Consider the following 26,915-nt stretch of genomic DNA (forward strand, 5'->3'; position numbering starts at 1 on the left):
TGGGTTCGAGAGAGAATGAGGAGAGGCAGCCAGTGGTGACATCCCTTTTGAGGAGTTTTGCTTTAGAGAAAAGTGACGAAATACAGTAGAGGCTGGAAAAAGACAGTCAACAGAGGCGGTTTTAAGATGGGAGGAATAACTCGTGTGTGTGCTGATAAAAACAGTTCTGGAAAGAGGAAGAATTTCGTGATTCGGGGACGAGAGGAAGCTGTGGTGGGTGATGCCCTGGAAGAGGTGACAGGGGCTGGGATTTAGGGCAGGAAGGTGGGGTCATCTCAGTAGGGAGCTGCAGGAGGGAGGCAGAAGGTAGGGACACAGCGAGGGAGGTGGTCCAGGTGGCGAAGGGAGCGTCTGGAGTCTCCCAGGATGGCTTCTGGTGCTCTCTGAAGGGCCCGAAGCTAGGAGCGGGGATGGGAAGGAGAGGCATGGAGCCGCGAGGTGCGATATTGCAGTAGGTGGACCAGACCAGTGTAGCACGGTTACCGGCCACTGGAGGCCATGCCCGTGAACTGAAAGTGTGACTTTCCTCCAGCGACAGCCAGCGATGTGGCGTGTGGGCTTGGACCTGACTTAACTGAGGCTGAAGACGCCTGTGATGAAGCCAGAAGGGGCAGGGACCCGGTGGTCTGTGATGACCTCGAGGGTTGGGAAGGGGTCAGTGGCAGGGAGCTCCAAGAGGGAGGGGATGTACGTTCACATGTAGCTGACCCTCATGGTTGGACAGCAGAAACTAACACAGCGGTGTAGAGCAATTATACTCCAGTTGTAAAAAGCGGGCCTGGAATTGAGAATAAGAGATAGAAAGTAGTGACCATAATTCATTCCCGCGCCTGTTCCCGTCTACAGACAGTGTTTATCCATCAGCAAATAGTTATTGATCACCAACAGGTGTGCCAGGCATGATTCTGAGTGCTTAAGACACAAGGGAGCCAAAGATGTGGGCGCTCCCGGGAGCCATTTCCTTGCAGACACCTGGCCACCTCCGGCCTGCACAGCAACCGGGCCGTGTGCCACCTGCTGGGGTGCTCAAGGCTCAGGTCCCTGGGCTGTTTTGCACAAATGACATTGAATCGTCATCTAACAGAAGTCTGCTGGATTCAGTATACGCGAGTCAGACCCACCTGCAGAGGGTGCCCATTTATGGATGTGAGGTGGCTTGGGTCCTGGACCCCCCTCCCCTGTGCCAAGAACGTGATGCCAGCAACCGGCACCCCCTCTCCTGCATCTTCACTTTTCTTGCTCTGAAACGTGTTCCATCTTTCGAACGCCTCTTCCTGACCTCACGTTGGCTTCAGCCATTTTTCCGGTTGGCCCCTTTCTAGCATAAACCCTCCCCCAAAACGTCTGTCCCCCTTGCCTCTTCCCCGTCTCTCTTGAATCCACTCCAAGAGGGTTCATTTATTTTTTCCAAACAGTGAACCCATGAACGAGTGATTCAATGAGGAACTGTCTCAACTCCCACACATCTACCCATGTCAGAAGACTGGAAAAAGAAAGAAAAAGGGAGGGGTTAGAAAAATAACAAGGATTTTGTAGCACTGAGGCATCCTAACTGCCAGTTCACACATGCCGGGCAGGGACAGTTTTATTAGCTTTTTCTCACTTTTATGAGCTTTCTCCAGGCAAACTGAGAAATTGAGTCCAGAGCATGCAGAAACGCCTTTGGCCAGCAGGTGGTGCCAAATGCCCTCTAATCCCTGCGGCCTCGGGCTCCCTGCGTTCCCCGTGCTCTGGTCGCAGAGTTCTGAAACTAGGGAAGGATGCATGGCCTCATTCGCCACTAGCGAACCCTGCTGCTGCTGCTGCTGCTAAGTCGCTTCAGTCGTGTCCGACTCTGCGACCCCATAGACGGCAGCCCACCAGGCTCCCCCGTCCCTGGGATTCTCAACTCCCGGTTAATACGAAGTAGAGCCCTTCCTCGGAATCCTCAGGGGATTGTTTCATAGATGGCTCTCTGTATCTGCCAATACAACCCACCGCCGACCCTGTTGACTGATCTGTTGAAAGCAAATCCTTGTAGAAGTGGACCCAGGCACTTCAGATCCATGTAATTGTAAGCGCTGGGGAACTGCTGTGCTCCTGGACTAAAACTGCCTGTGGCCTCTTGTGTCTTCCTTCTTTCCTCTCCATCACGCTGGTCCTAGGAAGTGGGTGACCTTGACCTCGGCTATACAGAGGCTATACAGAAGTTATGCAGCTTCCCTGCAGCTTAGGGAAGTCACCTGCCCGAGTCAGCGGTACCCTGGGGTCAGCCCAGGCGTGCCCACTTCTACCGTGGGCTGTGCAAACTGCTGTGTGCCAGCAGCTCACCCAGGCCCTGCAGCCCTGGACAGCTCCCAGGTGGTGCCGATGGGTTGGCCCTTGAACCCACCTCTTCCCTGGGGTGGAGTCTACCTGCCCTGCACTCTGGATCCTCAGAACAGAATTGGTTTATACCTACAGTGACTATTCTGAGGGCTTATGTGCCTGCCATCAACAGACTCGGGCTCTGTGCCCTCATGGGGTTTACGGTCTAGCAGGGACTGAAGGATTGGCTGTGAAAACGAAGGTTCTGGAAGGGTTTGTAAAAGTGAGTGAAGCCGCTCAGTCGTGTCCGACTCTTTGCGACCCCATGGACTGTAGCCCACCAGGCTCCTCTGTCCATGGGATTCTCCAGGCAAGAATACTGGAGTGGGTTGCCATTTCCTTCTCCAGGGGATCTTCCCAACCCAGGGATCGAACCCAGGTCTCCCGCATTGCAGGCAGATGTTTTACCTCTGAGCCACCAGGGTTTGTAAAGCAGCTCTTAAATACTCCTATATCCTAGGCTTCCCAGGGTTCTTCCTAGGCAGAACCCGCCTGCCAATGCAGGAGACATGGGTTCCATCCCTGGATCAGGAAGATCCCCTGGAGGAGGGAATGGCAACCCACTCCAGTATTCTTGCCTGGAGAATCCCATGGACAGAGGAGCCTGGCAGGGTACAGGCCATGGGGTCGCAAAGAGTCAGACACGACTGAGCGACTGAACAACAAGAACAGTACTATTTCCTGGGTGACTCACCTGCCGTCCAGGCCTGGGGATAGTTCGAGCGGAGGTGTGCTGCGACCCTGGGATCAGGCAGGGGAAGGGGGAAGCTGGGTCATGGCCTCCCTCACTCTGCCACCTCTGTGCCCACAGATCTATTTCTGGGAGGCCCAGCGGCGTAACCTCACCGAGCGGGTGAAGACGCTTTTCCTGGCCGAGAACAGCGTCAAGCTCAAGAACCTGACAGGCTACACGGCCTACATGGTCAGCGTGGCAGCCTTCAACGCCGCGGGGGACGGGCCTCGGAGCACCCCCACCCGGGGCCAGACCCAGCAAGCAGGTGGGGGAGAGGCTGGAGGGGCAGATGGGGAGACGAGGGGGCCCACCTGGCACCTGGGCTCATGGGCGGGAGGAGGCAGCTGAGCGATGGGAGCTGGGTCCCCAGGCCCCAGGGTATGCCCTCCAGAGTGGCAGAGCACGGCCGCCCAGAGGGGCCTGGACGTGAGTGCTCAGAAGAGACGCGCTGGGACTTCCTTGATGGTCCAGTGGCCATAACTCCACGCTCCCAATGCAGGGGGCCTGAGTTCGATCCCTGGTCAGGGAACTAGATCCCACGTGCCGCAACTAAAGATTCTGCACACCCCCAAAAAGATCAAAGACCCTGAGTGGCACAGCCAAGACCCAGCATAGCCGAATAAATAAACACATCATTTTAAAAAAAAGAATAAGAGAGGCGCTATCCCCAGGAAGCCTTGGCCAGGCCCCCTGCATCTAGCCCTTCCTCCCCTTATCTTCCCACGGAAGCCCTCCTTGCCGACAGTCAGTCCTCGCCCAGCCAGTCCCCTTCTGCTCCCTGCCTTGCTCCCACCCGACTTGCTTTTATCTCCCCAGCTCTGATCATGCCACTGTTCACTTACTGAGCGCCTTCCCTGGGCCCGCGCTGTGCTAGATGCGGGGGACACAACAGCGAAGGAACCTGATGAGGTCCCCTCCTCCTAGCAGGGGAGTCGGCTGGTTACAAGCATCTAGAGGAATTAACCTCGGGTGGCAGGCGGTGTGAGCGGTCTCAGGGCAGAGGCAAGGGGTGGACAGATGGCTTTGGAGAGGTTGGCCTGTAGAGGCCCAGCTGAGTGGCTGACTCAAATCCGGGTTGAGATTTCAGTGGGAAGACAAGGCCGGTCACGGGAAGTCCTGGAGGCGGGGGGTGTTCCGAGTCCAGGGACCAGCAGGTGCCGAGGCCTGGAGGCTGGAGGGGCCAAGAGGCCAGAGCGCAGGCCGGGAGGCTTGAGAGACCGGGAGTGAGAGTCAGAGGGTAGAGGGCCTGGGGGCCTCGGAAGAAAGTCCGGCATTAATTCTAAGCATGACGGGCAGCCATTGGTGGGGATAAGCAGCTGGGCCACAGGATCTGGCTTATGTTTTTGAAAGATGGCTCTGGCTGCTGAATAGAGGACAGGCTTATGGGGGCAGGGAGGTCCTTTAGGAAGCTGCAGGGGAGCCCAGGGGAGGAGCGGGCGGGGTGCGAGCCCTGCAGCCCACACATGCAGGGCACCCCTCTAGACGGCATCACTGCCACTTGAGCTGCTGTTCCCAGGTGGCGCTAGGGGTAAAGGACCCTCCTGCCAATGCAGGAGATGTAAGAGATGCGGGTTCCACCCCTGCGTCGGGAAGATCCCCTGGAGGAGGGCATGGCAACCTGCTCCAGTATTCTTGCCTGGAGAACCCCTTGGACAGAGGAGCCTGGCAGGCTACAGTCCACGGGGTCACAAAGAGTCGGACACGACTGAAGTGACTTAGCACGAACACACACTCATGCGCCTTCTCAGGCAGTAGCATGCACCTGATCTTGTCGGAACCCCCGGATGGGCCCGTTTCACGATGAGCACAGGTGACCCGGGAAGTGAGGCTTCTCCCCCACGGTCCCCCGCTGGTCGGTGCAGGGTGGGGGCGGGGTGGGGAGGAGAGGCTGGAGCCCCGGATGTCTGAGCTAGTCCTGGGCTGTCTTCACCGCTTCAGTCCCCTCCTTTGCCTGCCGTGGAGTTTCCTCCCCGTGGATTTGAATACAAGCCTTTGGGCCTAACCTCGCCTCTTTCTCAAGCTGCTGCTTCCCCTTCTGTCCATCATCTTTCTCTTAAAGAGACAGCGAGACCCCGAGGAGTCTGTTGCCAAGTATTGTCCTCCTCGGGTTCCGGCTCTGGCTCCAGGGATACTCCTTCCTCCGCCAGGCTCCCGGGGGTCTGTCTGCCTGGCCGCACCACACTCTGTCAGTGTCATTGGCCGGATGCGGACCCCCGGGAGCCTGAATGCTTCCGTCACCGAAACGGAGTGTTCTGCCTCACATCCCTCGCGCAGAGCGGAGGCAGGAAGGGCCTGTAGACCTGACCTCCCCACTTCACAGACGGCTCACTGACGCTGCCTCCCGGGCCGAGCGGAAGCCGACAGGATCAGCCCCGGCTCGGTGGGGAGGTGGCGCTGGACAATAATAGCCTGGCTGTACCCCGTACCCCCGCCCCCCGGAGCCAGCTCGGGATGCTGCAGGCTGGACGCTTCCCTCGCTTCCTCTCTGTCCTCCCCCTCAGGCCTCTCCCCTCCTATTGTTTCAGGCTCGGGTTCTCAGGCCAAGAAAATATCTTCCAGAGAGTTGACAGGTCCTGGTTCCGCTGCTTCAGCCAGCATGGTGTCTCTTGGCCATAATCCCTGGGGCCCCAGGACAAGAGAGAGGCCATGTCCATGGCAAGGCTGGTTGTTTAATGCCCACCTGATGCTCTGAGGCCCAGGCACCCCCCCTGCCCCCAGGGAAGGCAGAACATGATCTGGCACTACCACCCCCTCCCCCGCCTCCACCGCAGCGACCCCAGGGGTCCTGCTCTCAGGGCCAATTATCAGGAGGAAGCCTGAGTTCTCCAACTTTCTGAAAACAAAATCCTGTTTTCTCCTAGTACTTGGACCCTGACATTGAGAAGAGCGCTAAGGATGTCAGCAGGGAGGGGAGGGGCCCGGTGCCCTCTAGCGACCCCTCCTGCCCTCTCTTGCATGAAATCCCGCTTTCTTGTTTGTCCAGGGATCCACACGCCCCTGCTGGTTCCTCAGAACCAGACCCAGGGCTCTGAACTTCCAGAAGGGAGGAAACAAAGCCCCTCTGCTCTCTCCCTCCAGCCCCCAGCGCTCCCAGCTCCGTCAGGTTCAGCGAGCTGACCACCACCTCCGTGAACGTGTCCTGGGGGGCCCCGGAGTTCCCCAACGGCGTCCTGGAGGGCTACCGGCTGGTGTACGAGCCCTGCACCCCCGTGGATGGTGAGTGCAGCCCCCTTCCAGCAGGGCTCCCCAAACCTGCCCTCTGCATGGTTCCCCTCCATCGTCACTATGCAGAGTCCAAGCGATGAGCCTCTCCCACAGTTTATACAGTCCCAGTATAAACTGGAGACAGGCAGGGCAGGGATGGGGCAGGGCCAAGGTCAAACAGCAGCAAGTGGAGAGCAAACTGGAGCAGCAGCCCCGGCCTCCTGAGTTCTAGGAGAGAATTGTTAAGTATGTTCTCCCCGTCAGCAGATAGAAATGGGGAAGAAGGAAAAACACCTGGGCAAAATACGGCATCCCGAGATGGATCATGGAGACGGACCAGGGGCCTTCCCTGGGGTCCAGCAGTTAAGAGTGCTCCCAGTGCGGGGACCACGGGTTCCGTCCCTGGTCGGGGAACTAGATCCCACACGCTGAAACTAAGAGGCCACTGGCAGCAACTGAGATTCTGCATGCCACAACGAAGAACTGTCAGTTTAGTTCAGTCTGACTGAACTGCGACCCCATGGACTGCAGCACGCCAGGCCTCCCTGTCCATCACCAACTCCCGGAGCTTGCTCAAACTCATGTGCATCAAGTTGGTGATGCCATCCAACCATCTCATCCTCTGTCATCCCCTTCTCCTCCCGCCTTCAATCTTTCCCAGCATCAGGGTCTTTTCAAATGAATCACAGCCCACAGCCCAATAAATAAATATATTTTTTAAAGAATAAAAATTAAACAACAACAAAAAAAAGGCTAAAAATAAAGATGGACCATCCCCCAAGGTTCCATCCTACGTGTGATCCCTCAGCCTTAGGGACTCACCTGACCCTGAGTTAGTTCTTCTCTGCCTTTCGTGGGGTCAGGAACCCCTCTGAGACTCTGATCAAAGCCTTGGGGCCTCTCCCTGGGCAGGTGCAGAGGCCTGGGGGGGTCACTGCACCCCGCTGCTCTCTGGGAGCCTCGGCTCCAGCCCCTGGCTCTGCAGGTTGCCCCCTGCTGCCCTGAGCCCTGGTCCTGTGAGCAATGCTCAGAGCTATCCCCACAACCCCTGCCCTACACCTCCCTCCAGGCCCTGGACAGGACCCTGCCCACCTCCCAGGCCCCCCAGGGGCTGCCCCACCACAGCTGAAATCACTGCTGCAGAGTCAGAAAGGCAGGAAGGAGACTGTGCCCCGGGAGGCCTGTGCCCAGTTCCAGGGCCCAGTGAGGCCTTGGGTGTGTGGCTGGCCACCCCTCCCAGACCGCAGAGCCCGACCAGAACAAGGCTGAGCCCTGGGAGCTGAGCCCTTCTGGATCAGCCCAGGGAACACTGGCCCTCAGTCTTCCCACCCCCCACCTGCATGTCAGCAGCTCCCCAGGGCCTGGAGGGCCCCAGGAGGAGGAGTGGTCAGGTGTGGGACCCAGGAAAGGAGCCATTCCTCCCACGGAAGGAAGGAGAGGACAGAGGTCTTGGGGGCTAGACACGGGCCAGACGGGCTCTCGGGGCTGTGTCTAGGGGGGTCCACACCCGGAGAAGTGTGGACCCTTCGCCTGCTTGTCGCTCAGCCCAGTGGCGTCTGGACCACGTGGCGCCTCCGAGGCCTTCCAGACTCCCATCTGCCCTTGACAGCCCACTGATGGGAACTGCCTGGGCTAGTGAGACGGTGCCCAGCTGGGTCAGCAGTGAGCCTGCACCCTGCTCTCGCCTCAGCCCCAGACTCTGGTCGACAGCAAACAGGCCTCGCTAAGATGCAGGGAACAAGGACGCAGCACCCCTACCTCCCTGTAGGGAAAACCAAGACCCAGGCCAGTGAGGAGTTTGCTCCGGCAAGTCGAGGGGCGTGTACCCAGGACTGCATGTCCCAGGTCTCAGGGCACATCCACCCCGTGACCCCACAGGCTCGTGACCCCTTCGGGAAGCCCCCCTGGAGCACCCACCGATCTGTCCATCAGGACTTCATTCCCGCCCCCCAGCCAGGTGCTCGGTTATTTTCTTCCACCTCGTAGTACCTGCCTAAGATGCTGTCGATACCCTCATTCGTTAGCACAAACTGAAGCCAGGGCAGGAGACGTGCCCGGAGAACCCGGGGCCAGCCCTGCACTCTGAGGCCAGCCTGCTGGCTGCGAAGTCTGTCTCCTGGGGTGACCAGCTCCTCGGTGGGTGTGGGAGATGAAACCAGGTCCCGGAGAGGCTGACGCTCAGGAGGACTTTGACATGGGAGGCGCAGAGCACAAACTCTCACCTCCTGGAGACCGTCCCAGCCTCCCCTCTAGTAGCTAAGATTCGGGGCGCCGTAGCGTCCTCACTTTGGCCCTGAAGAGCCTGGTGGATGTGGCTGATGGAGGGCCACGTGAGCCCCCAGCTCTCGCTGGCACTGTGGAGGGAGGGAGCCGGGCCGGATCTGAGGTTGTCCTGGGCTGTGGGTACAGCCACACATGTGTCCCCTCCAGCTCCGGATGGCGGTGTCTTTACAGAAGCACTTCCTGAAAGATGGTCCTTGGAATGTGATTTCTAAGGGATGGGATGTGGGGGAACCAATGTGTGAGGTACGATGGTTAAATTAAACGAGATAGTTGATTTTTCCCTCCAGATGCTAAAGGACACTATAGTTTTTCACTCCGCAGACCAGCAGGCAGCATAAATGTATATATTCTTGAGGACAGGCTACAGGACTCTGTTCTGAGAACGGTCTTGGAAACACTCCATGTGGTCAAGGGTGCCGGTCCCAGCCTGACTCCAGGGGGTGCAGCCCCTGGCCAGCGCTGACCATTCCCTCCCCGACAGCCTCCCCCACCAGGGCCTGTGGCTCTCACAGGCCACATGCTTCCTCCCCAGGGGTCAGTAAGATCGTGACGGTGGACGTGAAGGGCAGCAGCCCCCTGTGGCTGAAGGTGAAGGACCTGGCGGAGGGGATGACCTACAGGTTCCGCATCAGAGCCAAGACCTTCACCTACGGGCCTGAGATTGAAGCCAACGTCACCACGGGCCCTGGAGAAGGTAAGGGAGCCTTGGGTGGGCCTGGGGGCAGCTGTCCCCACACGCGGCCCCCCAGGTCAGAAAGGGGCATCCAGAGCGTGCCTGGGGGTGCAGAGTTGAGTAAGACGGGGTCTCTGGTGGAGCTCTCAGGCCCACGAGGACTTCAAGGCAGTACCATGGGGTGGGCCTGGGGGGAAGGATGGGGGAGGACAAGGGGGCACTTAAAGGGGGGACATCCCTGATGGTCCAGCGGCTAAGACCCCTCGCTCCCAGTGCAGCGGGTTCTATCCCTGTCAGGGAACTAGATCTCAGAGGCCCCCACCTGAGGGTCCATATGCTGCAGCTAAGATCAAAATCCTGCCTGCCGCAACGAAGACCCATTGAAGCCATATAAATTAATTAACAATAATTTTTTAAATTTAAAAATGAAATAAACAAAGGCGGCAATTCCAGAACACCTCATGGGGTGCGGCATTTAGATGGATGCGTGGGAAGAGAGACCAGCATTCCACAGGATTCTGATGGCAGCTGAGGCGGTGGGTGGGGGGGTGGCCAGCTGTGAGGGAGGGCCAGCCGGGATGCAGGGGTCACCTGTGTCATCAGAGCGTGTCTCAAGGAGACACTGATGTCAGAACCCCTGGGGTTCTCGTGATAACGCTGATTCCTGGGGCCCAAGTTAGGCAGCATCCCTGAGCGTCCCTGGGATGTGCATTTGAACAAAAGAGCCCAATTGCTCTCTGGTACCTGCTGTGAGAACCAGGGCTCTGGGGGTCTGCAGGCATGGGACCGGGTCCAGGGAGGCCTGCCGGCCGCATGCCCCCTAGACAGGGGACAGAGGGGCAGCGTTAGGGGGCAGGCCAGGCCCTGTGCACTGGGCCCCGGGTGACGGGGAGCACTGGGGACCAGGAAGGAAAGAGTAGCTTAGTTTGGACTTTGTGACCCTCCCTGGAGTCGTCCTCAGGCTGGGGGAACTCTTCTTCTTGAGGCTGAGGCTTAACCCCCCAGGGCCTCTTTCATGCAGGATGTCCTCTCCTGATGTAGATGTTGCCTCGCAGACTCTCTGCATTCCTGTCCCCCTGCCCCCACCGAGAATGTACACAGCCCCACCAGGCTCCCCCTGAAGCCCCTCCTCCCCATCCTCCTTGCCCACCTCCCTGAGCTGGGAGGTGCTGACCCGGCCGGGCGGCCTCTGCTGCCCAGTGGGAGCAGGTTCCAGGCGGCCACCCTACACTTTCTTACTGGGTGCTTTCTCCCCACCTCTGGTTCTGAAGAAGGGCAGGCTGGCTCCCAAGGCTCCCAGGGTTGGAACACAGCCTGCAGGGCCGCAGCAGGCAGCTTGCCAGGGAGCTGCCCTCCCCCTGCCCTCCACCTGCCCCCAGGCCCTCCCCGGGCAGGCGGGCGCCTCTCACCTGAGCCGCTTCCCAGGGAAACAAAAGCAGGAAGGGAGCTGGCAGGAGACCAGGAGGACAGAGCAGGGGCGGGGGGCCTGGAGAGGCCTGCCTGGAGAACACGGTGTTCTAACCTGAGCCCAGAAGTGTCGGGGTTTGGGGGAGCGGGGAGGAAGTGCGGAGGAGTGGGGAGGGGCTCTGAGAAAGCTTCGCACTGCGCCCACTGGAGGAGGGGTCAGTGGACGTGCAGCCCGGCACCCTCTTCCCTCCAGGCCAGCTCCGCGGGCAGGCTGGAAGCTTCTAGTCTGGAGACAGCTCCACTCCGCCCTAGGTTCTGCCCTGGAGAGAATGAGAGCCCGGGGTGCTGGGAGCCCCGCCCCACCGCTCACACCCGCCTGGGCAGCATCCCACACCCGCCAGCCCTCCACCTTTGCCCTGGGCTGTGGGCAGGATGCTGGTGCGGGAAGGGAGGAAGGAAGGAAGGAAGGCAGGCAGGCAGGCTCTGAGGCCCTCCGAGGCCATGGGCAGGGCTGGGCCGTGGGCCACCAGGCTCAGGAGGTGAGCCCCTCGCCTGCCTGCCGTCTGGCCGGTCACCTCCCTCAGGGCCTGGAGGCGCTTCAGTCTGAAGCTGGGCTCTCGGCTCCTTCCCCCAAGGCGTCCACAGGGGCCCCGGGCCAGCCTGCCGCCCACACCCCGCTGCCTGGTACTGTCCCGTCCCGCAGGCATGGAGGAAGCACCTGCTGTGTCCAGGCTCCCAGGAGGTGGGGCTCCAGGCGCATGGGGATCAGCAGGCCGGGGCCCTGGGGGCCCTGGGAGCCAGCACGGCAGGGCCCCCGGACAGGAAGGGGCTCAGGACGCTCTGTGGACACAGCAGGCTCGCTCAGTCCTCTGCCTACAGACCAAGCTCCTCCCTCCTGCTCTGGGCCCTGGGGTTGGCCCCCCCAGCGGCCCCTGAGGCACCTGTCACCCCAGAGAGCCCGTCCCAGGGGCAGGGCTGGGTCCTTCCTCCCTCCTCATGGTGGCAGGGGCCCCGGATCCTCCTGCGGCCTCGGCCTCCTCTCTGGCCTTGCCCTTAGAGGCAGTGCAGCTGGGGGCCTTTGTGGCATCTCCCTACATCCTCTCCTGGAAGGCAGGGGCTGTGGGTGACCTGGCGGAGAGTAAGTCGGGTCCTTCAGGCCTGGCCGGGACACGCTCCTCGGGGGCATGGCACGTGGAGGGGTTCCGGACACCCTGGCCGGGGTTTTGTACTCGGGTCCTCACGCTGGAGCTCAGGGAGATGGGTGGGGCACATGGCCCCGCTCTGGGGCATCCCCTTGCTCACCGTGTGTGTGTGTGTGTGTGTGTGTGTACAGGTGCCCCCGGCCCGCCTGGAGTGCCCATCATTGTGCGGTACAGCTCGGCCATTGCTATTCACTGGTCCAGTGGAGACCCAGGCAAAGGGCCCATCACCCGCTACGTCCTCGAGGCTCGGCCTTCAGGTACGTTCACCCGGGCTGAGGCGGCTGGGGGTCATCGCATGACAGGGTGCTTGTGCTCTGCCAGGGAGAAGCGAGGAGGGCCCCTGTGGCGAGTGGGACACGGGACTCGCACCCTAGTTAAGGCTCACCCTGGAGGCCCTGGAGAACAGGGTTTATCGCCGGGTGAGGACCAGCTCGAGTCGGGGGGGTCATCCAAGAAGCCAGAGGAACGAAGGTTTGGGCCCCTGTTGGCTAAACGCCCACTGCCTCCACGTGACCCCACTGACCAAAGCCCACCAGGAGGCTGGCCGTCCCCTGGAGAACCAGCGCCCCTTTGAGTGCCGTCTCTGCATCCCGGCTCTCGCCACAGTTCCTATCACGTCCCGGGCTCTCCTCTCAAGCCTGAAATCGAATCACGAGAACCTCTGAAGGCATCAGGAGTGGCTGGATAAGTCACTGATGGGTCACAACGACACCCGCGGCGGCCTCTTGGGCTCCTCTTCCCCCCTAGGAGCTCCCGCCCTCGGCCAGCTCCCTCTGTTGCTGGGTTTCCAATTCATCAGAGGTGCTGGAGTTAGTACAGGCTGGAGGCTTGTTCTCGATGTTCCATGGATATGTGACTAGGTAACCCAAGTTGAGAAAGAAAGGAAAAAAGAAGACTGTGTTGCTCCCGCACAAGCAGCAAATACTAATTGGGAAGCTGGCATCTTAGGAGCTAATACTCCTAATGGGGCCATTGGCACATCCCAGCGACATGGTTAGTACTGCAGGGTGGCTGAGCGCTAATCATCTCGATAGCAAATAATTCACTCCAGCAGTTCCAGGAAGCCGCCAGCACCCAGTCATTGCCTCAATCTTGGGCTAATAATTGCAGTCGCAAATATCATGTAAACAGCTATTATGTCCAGCAGCTCAGATCCAACGTGTAGCCGGAACATACAGGCAGCCTTGGCTTCCTCCCCACTCCAGATGGTCCCTCCCTGGCCCTCCAGGCTGCTGACTTGGCCGGGAGACCACCTCCTGCTTCTCCCATCCAGGGCCTGGAGCCTGTTTTTTCCATCCAAGTTGGCCTGCCGGGGTGCCAGGCTGTGGAATGTTGGCCCAGGACTTCAGCCCTGTGGATTTTCCAGCGTTCCCTGGGAGGCCCAGCATGGGACCTGGTGTTCTGGGTTTGGGGGCCGTGACTCCGTCCACATAGTTGTGGTCAAGGGCAGAGCATAAGAGGAAGGATCAGGCCAGGACCCCTTGAAGGCTGGGGGCACAGATTCCTCATTCTGAGGGTGAAATCGCCCTCGTCTTCAGCTCCCCCTGCACCGCTGTGCTTGGTTTGGGCAGAACCGACTAGACATGAGAAGCCACGTTCTGCAGACCAGGGAGGGACCCACCTGACATTTGGGACCCATGGGATCCATGCTGCACATCAGCTAAGTCCTGGGGCTGCAGGCCGGAGCCACAGCGTTTCGTTCCCGAGCTTGTGGTCTGGCCACATCATTTGTTCCTGCGTGGGGGTCAAGGAGGGGCAGACCGCAGGCAGGAACACTACCCTGTGTGGCTTTTGTGGAAAGGGAGCAGAAAAATAGGGGCCTGGCTAAGTGAAAGTGAAAGTGTTAGTCGCTCAGTCGTGTCCGACTCTGTCACCCCAAGAACAGTAGCCCATCCGGCTCCTCTGTCCATGGGATCCTCCAGGCACAAATACTGGAGTGGGTTGCCATTTCCTTCTCCAGGGGATCTTCCAGACCCAAGGATAGAACCCTGGTCTCCTGCATCGCAGACGGATTCTTACCGTCTGAGCCACCAGGGAAGCCCAAGAAAAGGAGAGCCTACCTTCATGATAGAACAGTGTGCCTAGTCACTCAGTCGTGTCTGACTCTGTGACCCCATGGACTGTAGCCCGCCAGGCTCCTCTGTCCCTGGGATTCTCCAGCCAAGAGTACTAGAGGGGGTCGCTGTGCCCTTCTCCAGGGGATCTTCCCAACCCAAGGAACAAACCCAGGTCTCTTGCATTGCGAGCAGATTCTTCACCATCTGAGCCACCTGGGACTCATGATAGCATATTAGGCAGCCTCTTAAAAGCCTGCTGGCCAGCACTTTTTACTGTCGTGGGAAATGAATCTATAGATTTTTTTTGCACAAAGTGCTGGATGGGGAGGCTCTTTCACTGGATGGTGGAGTTGGATTGGGTGTTAAAAAGTTTTCCACTTATGATACATTTTCCAATATTTTGCAGAGATTTTAATTAAAAAGAGGGAGAGGAAGTTCCTGGTGGTCCAGTGGTTAGGACTCAGCCAGGATCTGGCTTCAATCCCTGGTCAGGGAACTAAGATCTCACAGGCTGCATGGCATCAGTTCAGCTCAGTCGCTCAGTCGTGTCCAACTCTTTGCGACCCCATGGGCTGCAGCACACCAGGCCTCCCTGTCCATCACCAACTCCTGGAGCTTACTCAAACTCATGTCCATCAAGTCATTGATATCATCCAACCATCTCATCCTCTGTCGTCTCCTTCTCCTCCTGCCTGCAATTTTTCCCAGCATCAGGGTCTTTTCCAGTGAGTCAGTTCTTAGCATCAGGTGGCCAAAGTATTGGAGCTTCAGCTTCAGCATCAGTCCTTCCAATTCAAGCATCAGTCCTTCCAGTTTAAGACTGATTTCCTTTGGGATGGACTGGTTGGATTTCCTTGCAGTCATGGCTGGGATTAATTAATTAATTAAAGTATAAAAAAAAGAATAAAAGGGTCAGATACTTGTAAAAAGTATCTCCTGAGGACCTACTCAGCGCCAAGCACGGGGGATTCGGTGTCGAGGGGGCAGGCCCAACAGGCCTGGGGTCCGGGAGCACCGGTTAAGGTCAGGCAGACTGCCCCCTCCCAGCAGGTGCCTCCCTCTCTGTCCTCCCGCAGATGAGGGGCTCTGGGACATTCTCATCAAAGACATCCCCAAGGAGGTCACGTCCTACACATTCAGCATGGACATCCTCAAGCCAGGTGTGAGCTACGACTTCCGGGTCATCGCAGTCAATGACTACGGTTTCGGGACCCCCAGCAGCCCCTCCCAGTCTGTACCAGGTACCACCTACAGCGTGAGGGGTGGGGGGTCTGGGGAAGGGGCGAGGGAGGAGAGGCAGCAGCCCCAGAGGCACTGGTTTGGGGACCCAGAAGGCATTGTCCTCTCAGTTCTCCGAAGCCAAGATCCCTGGGCTGGGGCCCGGGTCAGCCTTCAACTCCGGAAGGAGCTGGGGGGCAGAGGTCTTGGGAGTTCCTTTCCAAGGACTCCAGAAGCCCTGGGCAGCGGGCCCAGTGGGCTTGAGGATGAATCAGTGGGACCAAGATGGTAGCTTCCGTGGGCTTATCACCCAGGAAATCCGAGGGCATCAGGTCATACACTGTGTATCCATGGAAACCACCCCCCAACATAGAGCCTGGAGCCTGTGAAGCTCAGGCCTGAGCGAGCAGCATCCTGCGAGGGCAGGACTCCATCCCTAGCCCTTCCTTCCTGCCTTTCTCTTCCCATCACCTCCGAGCTCACAGACGACCAGTATTGAAACCCACGGACCCACATCTAATCACTTTTAATAGGCACTTCCCCTGAGACAGGAATAGCTTTCAAAGTTTCTACTCACTGGGCCAGTTTCAGAAGCCATATGCTTTTGCCCTTGGCCTGATTGATAGAACCAAATGACAGGAAGTCAGCACTTCAAGTCTGAAATAGAAGAGCCCGCCCCCTCAGTCAGCAGCACGGATTAGTACCAGCCCCATGCAGGGAGCACAGTCCTGGCGGCTTTGAAAGAAGGGAAGTCTCCCTGGAGGAGCCTTTCTGAAGACCTGCTCATGTCCACCCTCCCGCCTACCAGAAAAGATTCTGTCCCTACTGAACCTTGGGAGAGAAACTGTCCCAGGCACAGCACAGGCCAGGCAAGCACCTTTCTAGCACACATTGACATCTACCAAGGTAGCCCCTGGGCCGTAAGTGGCAAGGAAAAATAAGAAAAAATAGCAAGCACACAGGCCCTGCTCCTCCTGTGTGCTTAGCAGACATCACTAATCAATCCCAGCACTCAGGAGTCGAGAAACCCCCTCAACTCACTCTTCCTCCTGTATCTTTAGCAGACATCACTAATCAATCCCAGCACTCAGGAGTCGAGAAACCCCCTCAACTCACTCTTCCTCCTGTATCTTTAGCAGACATCACTAATCAATCCCAGCACTCAGGAGTCGAGAACCTCCTCAACTCACTCTTCCGCCTGTATTTTTAGCAGACATCACTAATCAATCAGTCTAGAAATGGCCTCAGCCCTTTCTCAAACCAGCCCTCCAGGCAGCCCCTTTACTGATAAACCAGAGCTGGCCCTTGAGATGAAACCATCCCTACCAACCCAAGATTCTACCTCGTTCTGAGGGCGCAGACTCACCTGCCCGTAAAATGTGAGAGCAGGTGGTAGGGTCCTAGCTGGAGCCACAGGCTTGGAGGCAGGACAGGTCTGAGCACCACGGACCTGACGCCCACTCCATGCTCCAGCCCAGAAAGCCAACCCCTTCTACGAGGAGTGGTGGTTCTTGGTGGTCATCGCACTTGTTGGCCTCATCTTCATCCTGCTCCTCGTCTTTGTGCTCATCATCCGAGGCCAGAGCAAGAAGTATGCTAAGAAGACAGACGCAGGTGAGCTGGTGGATGGGACTTTCTCGGGACCATCTCCCTTTTCGGCAAAGGTGGTGTGGGGGAGGTCTCTCCTGGAAAAGCAGCCGCTCTGATGGGGGTGGGGGTCTCCTAGGGTTCCTACACACAGTCTCACAATCTCCATCTCCAGTTTTGGTTTAAACCCTAACAAAAGAAAGAGGGGGCAGCCCAGCCATAGGGGAAAGGGGCCACGCGGTCTAAAAGGATGGAGTGCGTGATGGATGTCAATCTCTGCCCTCCCCAGGCAACAGTACCAAGACTGGTGCGCTGGGCCATGGCGAGATGATGAGTTTGGATGAGAGCAGTTTTCCTGCCCTGGAACTCAACAACCGACGACTCTCTGTCAAGAACTCCTTCTGCCGAAAGAATGGCCTGTATACAAGGTAGTGGGCTCTCTGCATGGGGTGCCGGGCGGGTGGAGGTGGGGCCAGCATCGCCTGGGCCACAGAGCAGGCAGCATGCAGCTGGCTTCACCTCGTCCTGGAAGCAGCATGCTCAGTTGCTCGGTTGTGTCCGACTCTTTGTGACCACATGGATTAGCCCACCAGGCTCCTTTGTCTATGTAATTTCCCTGGCAAGGATACTGGAGTGGGTTGCCATTTCCTCCTCCAGGGGAATCTTCCTGACCCAGGGATCAAACCCGCATTTCCTACATCGGCAGGTGGATTCTTTACCACTGCGCCACCAGGGCAGCCCCCCTGGAAGCGGCATTCGCTAGGAATGGTCACTAGGCAGAGAGAGCCAAGCCCAGGCAGCTCCACAGCGGGGTGGGGAGAAAGTCACGAGGAGCTGGGGACAGAGGGTGTCTGCCAGCCACAGCAGGATGCAAATCGTTTGCACAACTTTGCAAACCACTAACTGCTGTTTGGGGCCAAGTGCTCCTGGTACAGGCCTGAAGCCCTGATAGCCACTGGCCCGAAAGGTGAGAGGCACCCAGTGAAAGTGGGCTGGGCAAACACACTCAAGAGCTGCCAGGAGTCCCCCATGACTGCTTCTGCCTTCGCCTGACCTTCCCGTTCTAGAAAGAGGGGATGCCCTCTCCCCAGGCACCTGCTCACACCCTCTGTGGCCATAGTCAGTTTTCTCCCACCCACCCTTGAAGTCTATACACCCCACATTGTCCTCAAAAGGCAGCATCCAAGAAGAGCCAACCAGGAGGGGACCAGGCTGCACCAGCTCCTATATTCGCCTGACTCCTCTCCACCCAGGGCCCCTGCTAGCCCCACCCACTGTGGCCCACCAGGCTGCCCGTTTCCAAGGTCAGGGTCAGTTGCTAGGGCTCACCTGAGCGTCACCTGATTGACCTGGCAGTTTCAGACATCGAGAGCATGAAGGAGAGGTTGGGGCTGCAGCTCAGGGGCTGCAGCTCAGGGGCTCCAGCCTCGGCCCCGTTAACATTCCCGGCTCATCGGAGGTGCCCACGGAACTGAGGGGATGCCTCTCCCAGGGCCAGCTCACAAAGGTTCCCTCTGTCTGGTCCTGAAAGGAAGAGGCGACGTGTGTGTTCAGCAGGAGGACTTCCAGCGGGAGGGGTGCACAGGCCAGCCAGGCCGAGCTCTCATCTCCCGCCAAAGCCAGCTTTCCAAAGAAAGAGCCATTTGAGGCCGTGGTGGCGGGCCCAGCATGGCCACCGTGGCCCCGCCAGGCTGGCTCCAGGGCCCTGCCACATGGAACAAGAGGGCGTTTCACCCACAGGCTGGCTTCGCCCGCCTCTCACACCCCCAGTGTACACACACCGCGGCCCCTGTGTGTACCCTCCATCACTGTGTACACACAGAAATCCCACGTGCCCCAAACCATCCCCAGGCTCCTGAGGCCTGACCCAGGCACAGCGTGTGTCGCCAAGACGGTGTTAGCCTGGCCCCCCATCTCCCCCCTCCTGTTGGTGTCCTGTGTCTGCCTGTCTCGTCTAGTGATGCTGCTGCTAGCTCTGCTGTTTCTAAGTAGCTTAAAGATGCAGCTTTGTTGATTGGCATAAAATCCACGCAGATACGGTACAAGGGGTTGGAGGTGGCAGGGGTATTGCTTCTGACACGGTCACCGGCCACCAGGCTGTTCTCAGAGCGGCATTTCAGCAGGAAGCCACCTCCGGCTCGGGCGGGGCCGCTGGGGTTCAGGGCCTCTGTGCTATGAAGGTTTCCTGGAGCCGACGGGCCCGATCACGGGGCATCGGGCGCTGGGCAGGGCCCCCTGGCACCCCTTCCTGGGAAGACATGAGTAAGGCAGAGTCATGGGGGACCCCAGCCACCTGCCCAGGGCCTCTGGGAGCCTGCGTGGCCCCCAGCCCAGCCCCCCACCTCTCACACACCCCGCAGCAGGTGGAGCGCCCGAGGCGCCTGTCCTGGGTGTCTGAGATGACTCAGAGCCGGCTGGCCTCTCACTCCCTGGGAAGCGCACAGCTTTCTCCAGGGCTGGTTTTTCGAAGGTAGGGCAGGCCTTGGCCTGTCTCTGGTCTCCAAGCAGACGTGGAAGGAAGGAGGCTGTGTGCCTCTTTTCTCCCCCGACCCTCGGCATCCACTCTCTAGAGCTCCCCTTGTGAGTTTGAGCGTCACCTGGGGAGCTTGTCTGCAGGGCAGGTGTTCAGACCTCACCTGAGATTTCAGTGCCAGGGTCTCCGTGCGGCCCAGAAACGCTGTGTAACGCTCACTGCCAAGCCTCCCCTGCCTGGGGCCTTGGGAGACCACTGGAGAAGCAGGGTGCAGCCTCCCCAGCGCCCCAGTGCCTGAGCCGGTGTGGGAGGCTGGTCCTGGGCCTACAAGGCCTAGAGACACACACACACACAGACACACATAGACACAGACACACATAGACACACACACACACACATAGACTCACAGATACACATAGACTCACACACACACAGACACACACAGACTCACACAAGATACACGTACACACACACACAGACACGCATAGACACACACACACACATCCACACACACACACATCCACACACACATACACAGACACAGACACACACACACACACACACACACACACACATCGACACACACATACACAGACACATCAGCACATACAGACACACACACAGACACACACAGACTCACACAAGATACACACATGCACACACAGACACACATAGACACACACACACACATAGACACACACACATACACAGACACACACACACATATAGACACACACACACAGACACACACAGACTCACACAAGATACACGCACACACACACACAGACACACATAGACACAGACACACATAGACACACACACACAGACACACACACATCGACACATATAGACACACACACAGACACACACAGACTCACACAAGATACACGCACACGCACACATAGACACACACACACACACATAGACACACACACACATACACAGACACATCGACACATATAGACACACACACAGACACACACAGACTCACACAAGATACACGCATGCACACACTCAGACACACATAGACACACACACACACACATAGACACACATACACAGACACACAGACTCACAGACATACATAGACACACACACACATACACACAGGCATACACACACACACATATAGACACACACACAGACACACAGACTCACAAGATACACGCACACACACAGAGACACACATAGACACACACACACATACACAGACACACACACACATAGACACACAGACACATAGACACACACAGACAGACACACACAGACACACATAGACACACACACACAGACACACAGAGACACATAGACACGCACACACAGACACACAGACACACATAGACTCACACACACATATAGACACACACACAGACACACACAGACTCACACAAGATACACGGACACACACACATAGACACACACACACACACATAGACACACACAGACACACACACAGACACACACACACATAGACACACAGACACACATAGACACACACATAGACACTCACAGGCACACACACAGACACACAGATACACACGCCCTAGAGACACACACACACACACACACAAACGCACATACAGATACACACACACACATAGACACACACCCACTGGGAGGTTGCTGCTAGGCCTACAAGCCCTAGGGACATACACACACACACACACACGCACATACATACCTGCCCTGGGGTCTCCAGCCCGAGGCCCTGCGCCCCAGGGCCCAGGCCTGTCAAAACGCAGACACAGTAAGGAGAGACGGAGGGTCCCGCAGAGGGCCACCTGCCCCCCCTGCCCCCCACCCTCCGCAGGTCTCCCCTCAGCCCCCGACTCTCCCCCGGTCTCCCCTCAGCCCCCCGCCCCCCACTCTCCCTGGGTCTCCCCCCGCCCCCCACCCTCCCCGGGTCTCCCCTCAGCCCCGACTCTCCCCAGTCTCCCCCCTGTCCCCCACTCTCCCCGGGTCTCCCCTCAGCCCCGACTCTCCCCAGTCTCCCCCCGCCCCCCACTCTCCCCGGGTCTCCCCTCAGCGCCCTGCCCCCCACTCTCCCCCGGTCTCCCCCCTGTCCCCCACTCTCCCCGGGCCTCCCCTCAGCCCCCCGCCCCCCACCCTCCCCGGGTCTCCCCCCGCCCCCCACCCTCCCCGGGCCTCCCCTCAGCCCCCTGTCCCCCACCCTCCCCGGGCCTCCCCTCAGCCCCCTGTCCCCCACCCTCCCCGGGCCTCCCCTCAGCCCCCTGTCGCCCACTCTCCCAGGTCTCCCCCCCGGCCCAGCCCGGGCAGCCTTCACTACTCCGACGAGGACGTCACCAAGTACAACGACCTCATCCCGGCAGAGAGCAGCAGCCTGACGGAGAAGCCCTCGGAAATCTCCGATTCTCAGGTGAGGGGCAGGAGGGCCTGGTGCCCGCTCGCGGTGGGGTGCTGTGTGAAGCCCCCCACCCCGGAGTATGGGCCTGCCCACCGCTTCCTGCCCTCCTTCCCTTTATGGACTGGAAAGACCGAGGGGCCCCAGGAAACCCCCTGGACGGCGCACTCAGGTCAACCGCCATGTCCGAGCTGCGCTCAGTCTGCACCTGGGCTGGTGGGGTCCCTGGAACTCCCAAGAGCAAAAGTCTTGCAGGAGCCCCCCAACATGCTCCGTCCCCGGTTGTCCTGGCCCGTCTCTCCTCAAAGACGAGGAGAGGGATGCAGACACTGGAGCCCTGCTCGGCTGGAGCCGGAGAACAGCTGAACCTAGCTAATCAGGGTCAGAATGAGCTCCAGAAGTGGGGGGCTGGGCCCCCAAGATTGGGAAGCAGTGCGGACCACTAAGGTGTTAAGCTTTGGAGCTTTAGACCTGAGTTGTGTCCTGGCTCTGCTGCCCAGGAGTCAAGGGCCTCATGAGTGTACTGAGTAATATCTTGAAGCCTCAGTTTCTCTCGCTGCAGAATGGGCTCATGGGACAGTGGGGAGGATTTGCTGAGGTTACGTTCAATGAATGTCAGCTCTTAATACTGAGAAGGGGGTGGTGCCTTTGGGAGACATGGAGCTTTAGAGAGGCTGCCATTGGGTGGTCAGGCAGGGTCATGCGTGGACACTCTGCCCCGAGCTTTGGGGAGAGGGGGTCTGGTGCATTCCAGCCGAGTGATGTTACAGCCTCTCGCCCTAGCCCTCCTGGCCTTGGCCAAGCCTGCTGGTTGCCAAGGAAGGGGCTGCAAAAGGCCACGGTGTCCCACGCCCTGGGCCTTGCTGTCCGGTCCTGGGAGAGGGTGAGAAGGGAGAGAGGCCAGCAGGAAGTGGGGCTGCTGGCCGGGCAGGAGGTGTCAGCCAGCCTGGGGTCCAGTCGCGGCCCCCTGGACCGAAGGCCTCTCTCTTGCTCACTGCTGTTTTGTTCAGCTCCAGGGTTACCATCAGGCTTGGCAGAGCCGGTGAGGCTGGAGCTGACACCACAGCTCAGAGCTGGCAGAGGCCAAGACGCAGCTTAGCCTGGTTTACATGGGCACCCACGTGATCCAGGTTATGGCATCTCGTTGTGAGTAGTTAACTGTTTGCTGCCACGCCCATACTGGGACTTACACGGCCGTGCTTCCTGAAGCACTTTTTCTTCTTTCTCCCCAAAGATGGTGATGAGCCTTTGGCTTGTCGGTACCCAAGGTAAAAGTCAAAAAGGTAAAGGGAGACTCCCCTGGTAGTCCAGTGGTTAAGACTCTAGGCTTCCAATGCAGGGGGCACAGGTTCAATCCCTGGTCAGGAAGCTAAGATCACACACACCTCACAACGCAGCCAAAAAAACAAAATTAAAGGGATTTCCCCGTGTCAGTGGGGCAGTCACCAAGGGCTTCCTGAGCCCCTGGCTGTCTGTGGAGAGGGCATCGTGGTGGCCGGCAGAAGAGGCTCCCTGTTGACTCTGCTCAGCCCCCCTGACCTTCTGCAGAGGGCATTGTGATCCACGCTCATCAGCTGAGCGCCGACCTTTCAGAGAGTAACCCCTCTGAGTCCACAAGGGACTGCCCCAGTCCCGGGAGCTCTCTGAGCACCCTGCGTGAGTCTGGGGGACACCCACATGGGATGCAGAGCTGGCCCCTGAGGCCATGCCAGGGCCCCCCAGCCTTGAAGAAGTTGCTGGGAGAAGAATTCCCATCCCAGGAGCATCCCACTTCAGAAGTCACCCCAGGATGGACAGAGCACCCGGAATCCTCCTTATAGCTATCGGTCTCATTTATTCAGAACAAACCCTTCACTTGAACACTGTTTCCGTAGCAAACTGGGACCAGTCACTACCCCACCCCCCGCCCTCTCCGGGAGCGCACACCCTAGAGAGGAGGCTTTCTGGTTCCAGAATGCCAGATCTGAGGACCACAGCCCAGGCCTGGAGCTCCGTGTACGGCCTTTGGGATAGTTGGGGTTTGATCTGGGGCTGGATTCAGTTGACTTGGGTTTATGTACTCTGTTCTTTTTCTTTTGGGAGGGGGGCTTCAGCACTCAGCATGTGGGGTCTTAGTTCCCTGACCAGGAATTGAACCAGTGCCCGTTGCAGTAGAGGCACAGAGTCCTAACCCTGGGCCACCAGGGAATCCCCGGGCTTATTTACTCTGAAAGCTAAGTTCCCTGAGGGCAGGAGAGCCGAATTCAGTCCCTGGGTCCGGAAGATCCCCTGGAGAAGGAAATGGCAACCCACTCCAGGATTCTTGCCTGGGAAATCCCATGGACGGAGGAGCCTGGCGGGCTACAGTCCATGGGGTCAGAAGAGTTGGACACCACTAAGCAACTGAACTGCCAGCACGAGTTCCCTGAGGGCAGGGACCGTGGCGGTTTTGCTCACGCTGTATCCCCAGTGTCCTGCACGTCACTGGGATGTGGTCAATCTGTGCGTGTCTGTTGAAACCATGAAAGAGTTACTGGAGAAGGTCATCAGGCTGAACAGACTCAAGACCAAGTATGGTTAGCAGGATAGAGAAACAAAGATTTGTGATTGTAAGCTTTCCTTTTCAACCAGCATCAGATCTCAGACATTCAAAGAGGCCCTTCAAAGTGGCAGTGATGACAACAGCTGCGCCTCCCGTGGGCTACCCAAGCGCCTCACCACAGCGTAGCTTCACACCGACCCTCCGAGCCAGGCCTCAGTGGCATCTTTGTACGAATGGGAAAACTGGGGTCAGAGAGCTTAAGCGAGTTGACTCAGGTCCGAATGTGCAAACTCAGGGTCCCGGCTCCGTGTGGGCTGGAGTCAGGGGCAGATGGGAGACAGAGCAGCTGGCCGCCCTCGGATGTCCACTGAGTGATGCTCCGCATACCAGTGCCCTGGGGCAGGGGGGCACGGGGGACTGGTGGCCGAACCTCCCAGGGTCCGCCTGGGCCCTTTCATCTCTGCAGATGCCAGCGTTCTCCATAAATAACTCCCTGTGCTGCTCGCTCGCCCCCATGAGAAGCAGCTGGACTGCACATTAGTGTCCAGAACGTGCAGCACCCAGCCTCACGACTTCCAGCTCCGGGCTCACAGGAGAGGCGCTGTTAGTCCTGCCCGGGGAACCTCCCTCAGGGTCAGCAGCCAACCCCCGACCCCTTGGGCCAGCTGTCTTCCTGAAGCCCCCGCCCCCAGGCCCCGTGCCACCTGGTTGGAACTCTTAAGTCAGACCACCCAAAAGTCACCCTCCGGAACTGGATTCTTCCATTTCTAGCTGCCCAGCCATTTCCCTGTGATATGGTAATAAACACAAAGTCAAGGCTTCTTATAAACAAACACACATGCTGCCACGTGGGAAAGGCCAGAACAGGGCTGTGGGTGGAGGCCGGAGGAGGGAAGGGCCGGTTTCCCTCCAGAAGGCACGGGGTGGGGCTGGGGGCCGTGTCTCCAGGGGTCTGTGGAGAAGGAGGTTCCCCGGCAGGGGGACCCACAAAGGCTGAGGCTTATGTGATGGAACTTCTAAAAACAAAGTATGGCCACGGTCCAGCTTCATTTCAAAGTCAGAGCCCACGATGGGTAGAAAAATCACATAGTTAGCACACAAGTAAATCTCAATGGAGAGAAATTCCAAGGCGATGGCAAGCCTCTCTTAATCAGTACTCAGTTCTCTGTGATGTCCTGGGTCAGCCCTGTAAGCTCATTATCATGAAATTGAGCCTAAAAGAAAAAGGAATTATCAATCAGTTCCGTTCAGTTCCGTCGCTCAGTTGTGTCCGACTCTTTGCAACCCCATGGACTGCAGCGCACCAGGCCTCCCTGTCCATCACCAACTCCCAGAGTTTACTCAAACTCATGTCCATTGAGTCGGTGATGCCATCAACCATCTCATCCTCTGTCATCCCCTTCTTCTCCCACCTGCAGTCTTTCCCAGCATCAGGGTCTTTTCAAATGAGTCAGCTCGTCACATCAGATGGCCAAAGTATTGGAGTTTTAGCTTCAGCATCAATCCTTCCAGTGAATATTCAGGACTGGTATCTTTTAAGATGGACTGGTCGATCTCCTTGCATTCCAAGGGACTCTCAAGAGTCTTCTCCAACACCACAGTTCAAAAGCATCAAGTCTTCGGCGCTCAGCTTCCTTTGTTATCAATACATAGGACCTGTTAGATTGTATATACTGTTTATTGAGCACCCAATCCGAAGAGTTAGCCAGGAGTGGCTCTAAGGATTGTTTACGAATGGCACTTCTTAACCCATGACCCCTGGGGGAGGCCTGGATGGAGGTAGTGGCCGCACACAGGTTGGGTCCTCTGTAGCACCCGGGAAGGGTAGGGCGCCCAAGAACCCTGGAGGAAAGTGTCCCCCAGGGGGAACCTGGGCCGCGGGTTGGGGCGGGGCTCCAGCTGCCAGTCTCCGAAGGAGCTGCCCAGGGTGACACCTCACCTGGGGCAACACTTTCCCACCAGGCTTCTTGAGATTCAACAAGATAAGGGCTCCCAGGTGGATTCCCCAGTGGCGCAGTTAGTAAAGAAGCCGCCTAACAATGCAGGCGACTCAAGGAAATGAGGGTTCTGTCCCGGGCCAGGAAGATCCCATGGAAGAGGGCATGGCGACCCACTCCAGCACTCTTGCCTGGAGAGTCCCGTGGACAGAGGAGCCTGGCGGGCTGCAGTCCAGGGGGTCACAGAGAGTCGGACAGAGCTGAGTGCACACATACATACCCAAGGGCTCTCTGCCTGGTCCCCGAGCCCAGGACAGCGCTTGCCTGTCTCCTGCTGATCTGATACCACTGTCCCTGCTTCCAGAAAGAGACAGAATAGAGAAAGGCCTTCCTTTGCTCCCTCTCTTTTGTCTCGGTCCTTTCTCGGGGTCCTCCCTCCCTCAGGTCCCCACCTCACTCGCTCTGAGCCTGGAGGCTGCCCTCTCCCCCTTCCCCGGGCCCGGTAATTGCTGATGGAGTGGCTTTGAGCTGCTGTTAAGAGGCCTGGGAGCTGAAGCGGTGGCCTGATTGCCTGGCAGCCAGGGACTGGCCATGAAAGGCCCCCTTTGTGCTGGGCCGGCGACTGGGAAGCTGCATTCAATTACCGAGGGCCGGGCGAGAGTTGAAAGCAGGATTGGGAGCCCCTGGCCCCCCCCTCGCTTTCTTTCTTCTCTTCGTACCCCACCCCCGTCCAGAAAAGAAACAGATGTTCTCGGAGGTGGAGACAGAGGGGAGTGCGTGCAGAGACCCCCTCCTGCGGTGTTGGGGAGCTGGGGGAGGGGCGGACCAGACTCCAGCCGCCCTGCCTGTGCCCGCCCCCGCCGCACCCCTCCTCCACCGGCTTTGGTGTCCCAGTCCAGTGGCACACAGTAG

General features: G+C 58.4%; 1 protein-coding gene and 1 long non-coding RNA gene across 4 annotated transcripts in view; one reads left to right on the forward strand and one right to left on the reverse strand.

Annotated features, from left to right (window-relative positions):
• The window catches only part of SDK2 (sidekick cell adhesion molecule 2), a 348,454-nt gene that overhangs the window by 316,925 nt on the left and 4,614 nt on the right, over positions 1–26,915 (forward strand). For both annotated transcript variants that reach the window (XM_024981091.2, XM_024981092.2), the window contains 8 exons: positions 3,158–3,344; positions 6,158–6,295; positions 9,099–9,260; positions 11,980–12,105; positions 14,982–15,146; positions 16,597–16,737; positions 17,000–17,138; positions 21,434–21,560. In XM_024981091.2, coding sequence (XP_024836859.1) covers positions 3,158–3,344; positions 6,158–6,295; positions 9,099–9,260; positions 11,980–12,105; positions 14,982–15,146; positions 16,597–16,737; positions 17,000–17,138; positions 21,434–21,560 — 1,185 coding nt within the window. The remainder of the gene's footprint in view (positions 1–3,157; positions 3,345–6,157; positions 6,296–9,098; positions 9,261–11,979; positions 12,106–14,981; positions 15,147–16,596; positions 16,738–16,999; positions 17,139–21,433; positions 21,561–26,915) is intronic.
• Positions 14,294–21,063, reverse strand: LOC112442730 (uncharacterized). 2 transcript variants are annotated; one of them, XR_003031012.2, is made up of 4 exons: positions 18,040–21,063; positions 16,490–16,719; positions 15,701–15,780; positions 14,294–14,771 (listed from the first exon to the last, which is right to left on the reverse strand). It is a non-coding gene; the product is annotated as an uncharacterized lncRNA (long non-coding RNA). The 2 variants fall into 2 exon arrangements; XR_009491819.1 differs by lacking the exon at positions 15,701–15,780 and having other exon boundaries at positions 18,040–21,062.

Source organism: Bos taurus, chromosome 19 (assembly GCF_002263795.3).
Source record: "Bos taurus isolate L1 Dominette 01449 registration number 42190680 breed Hereford chromosome 19, ARS-UCD2.0, whole genome shotgun sequence".
NCBI lineage: Eukaryota > Metazoa > Chordata > Mammalia > Artiodactyla > Bovidae > Bos > Bos taurus.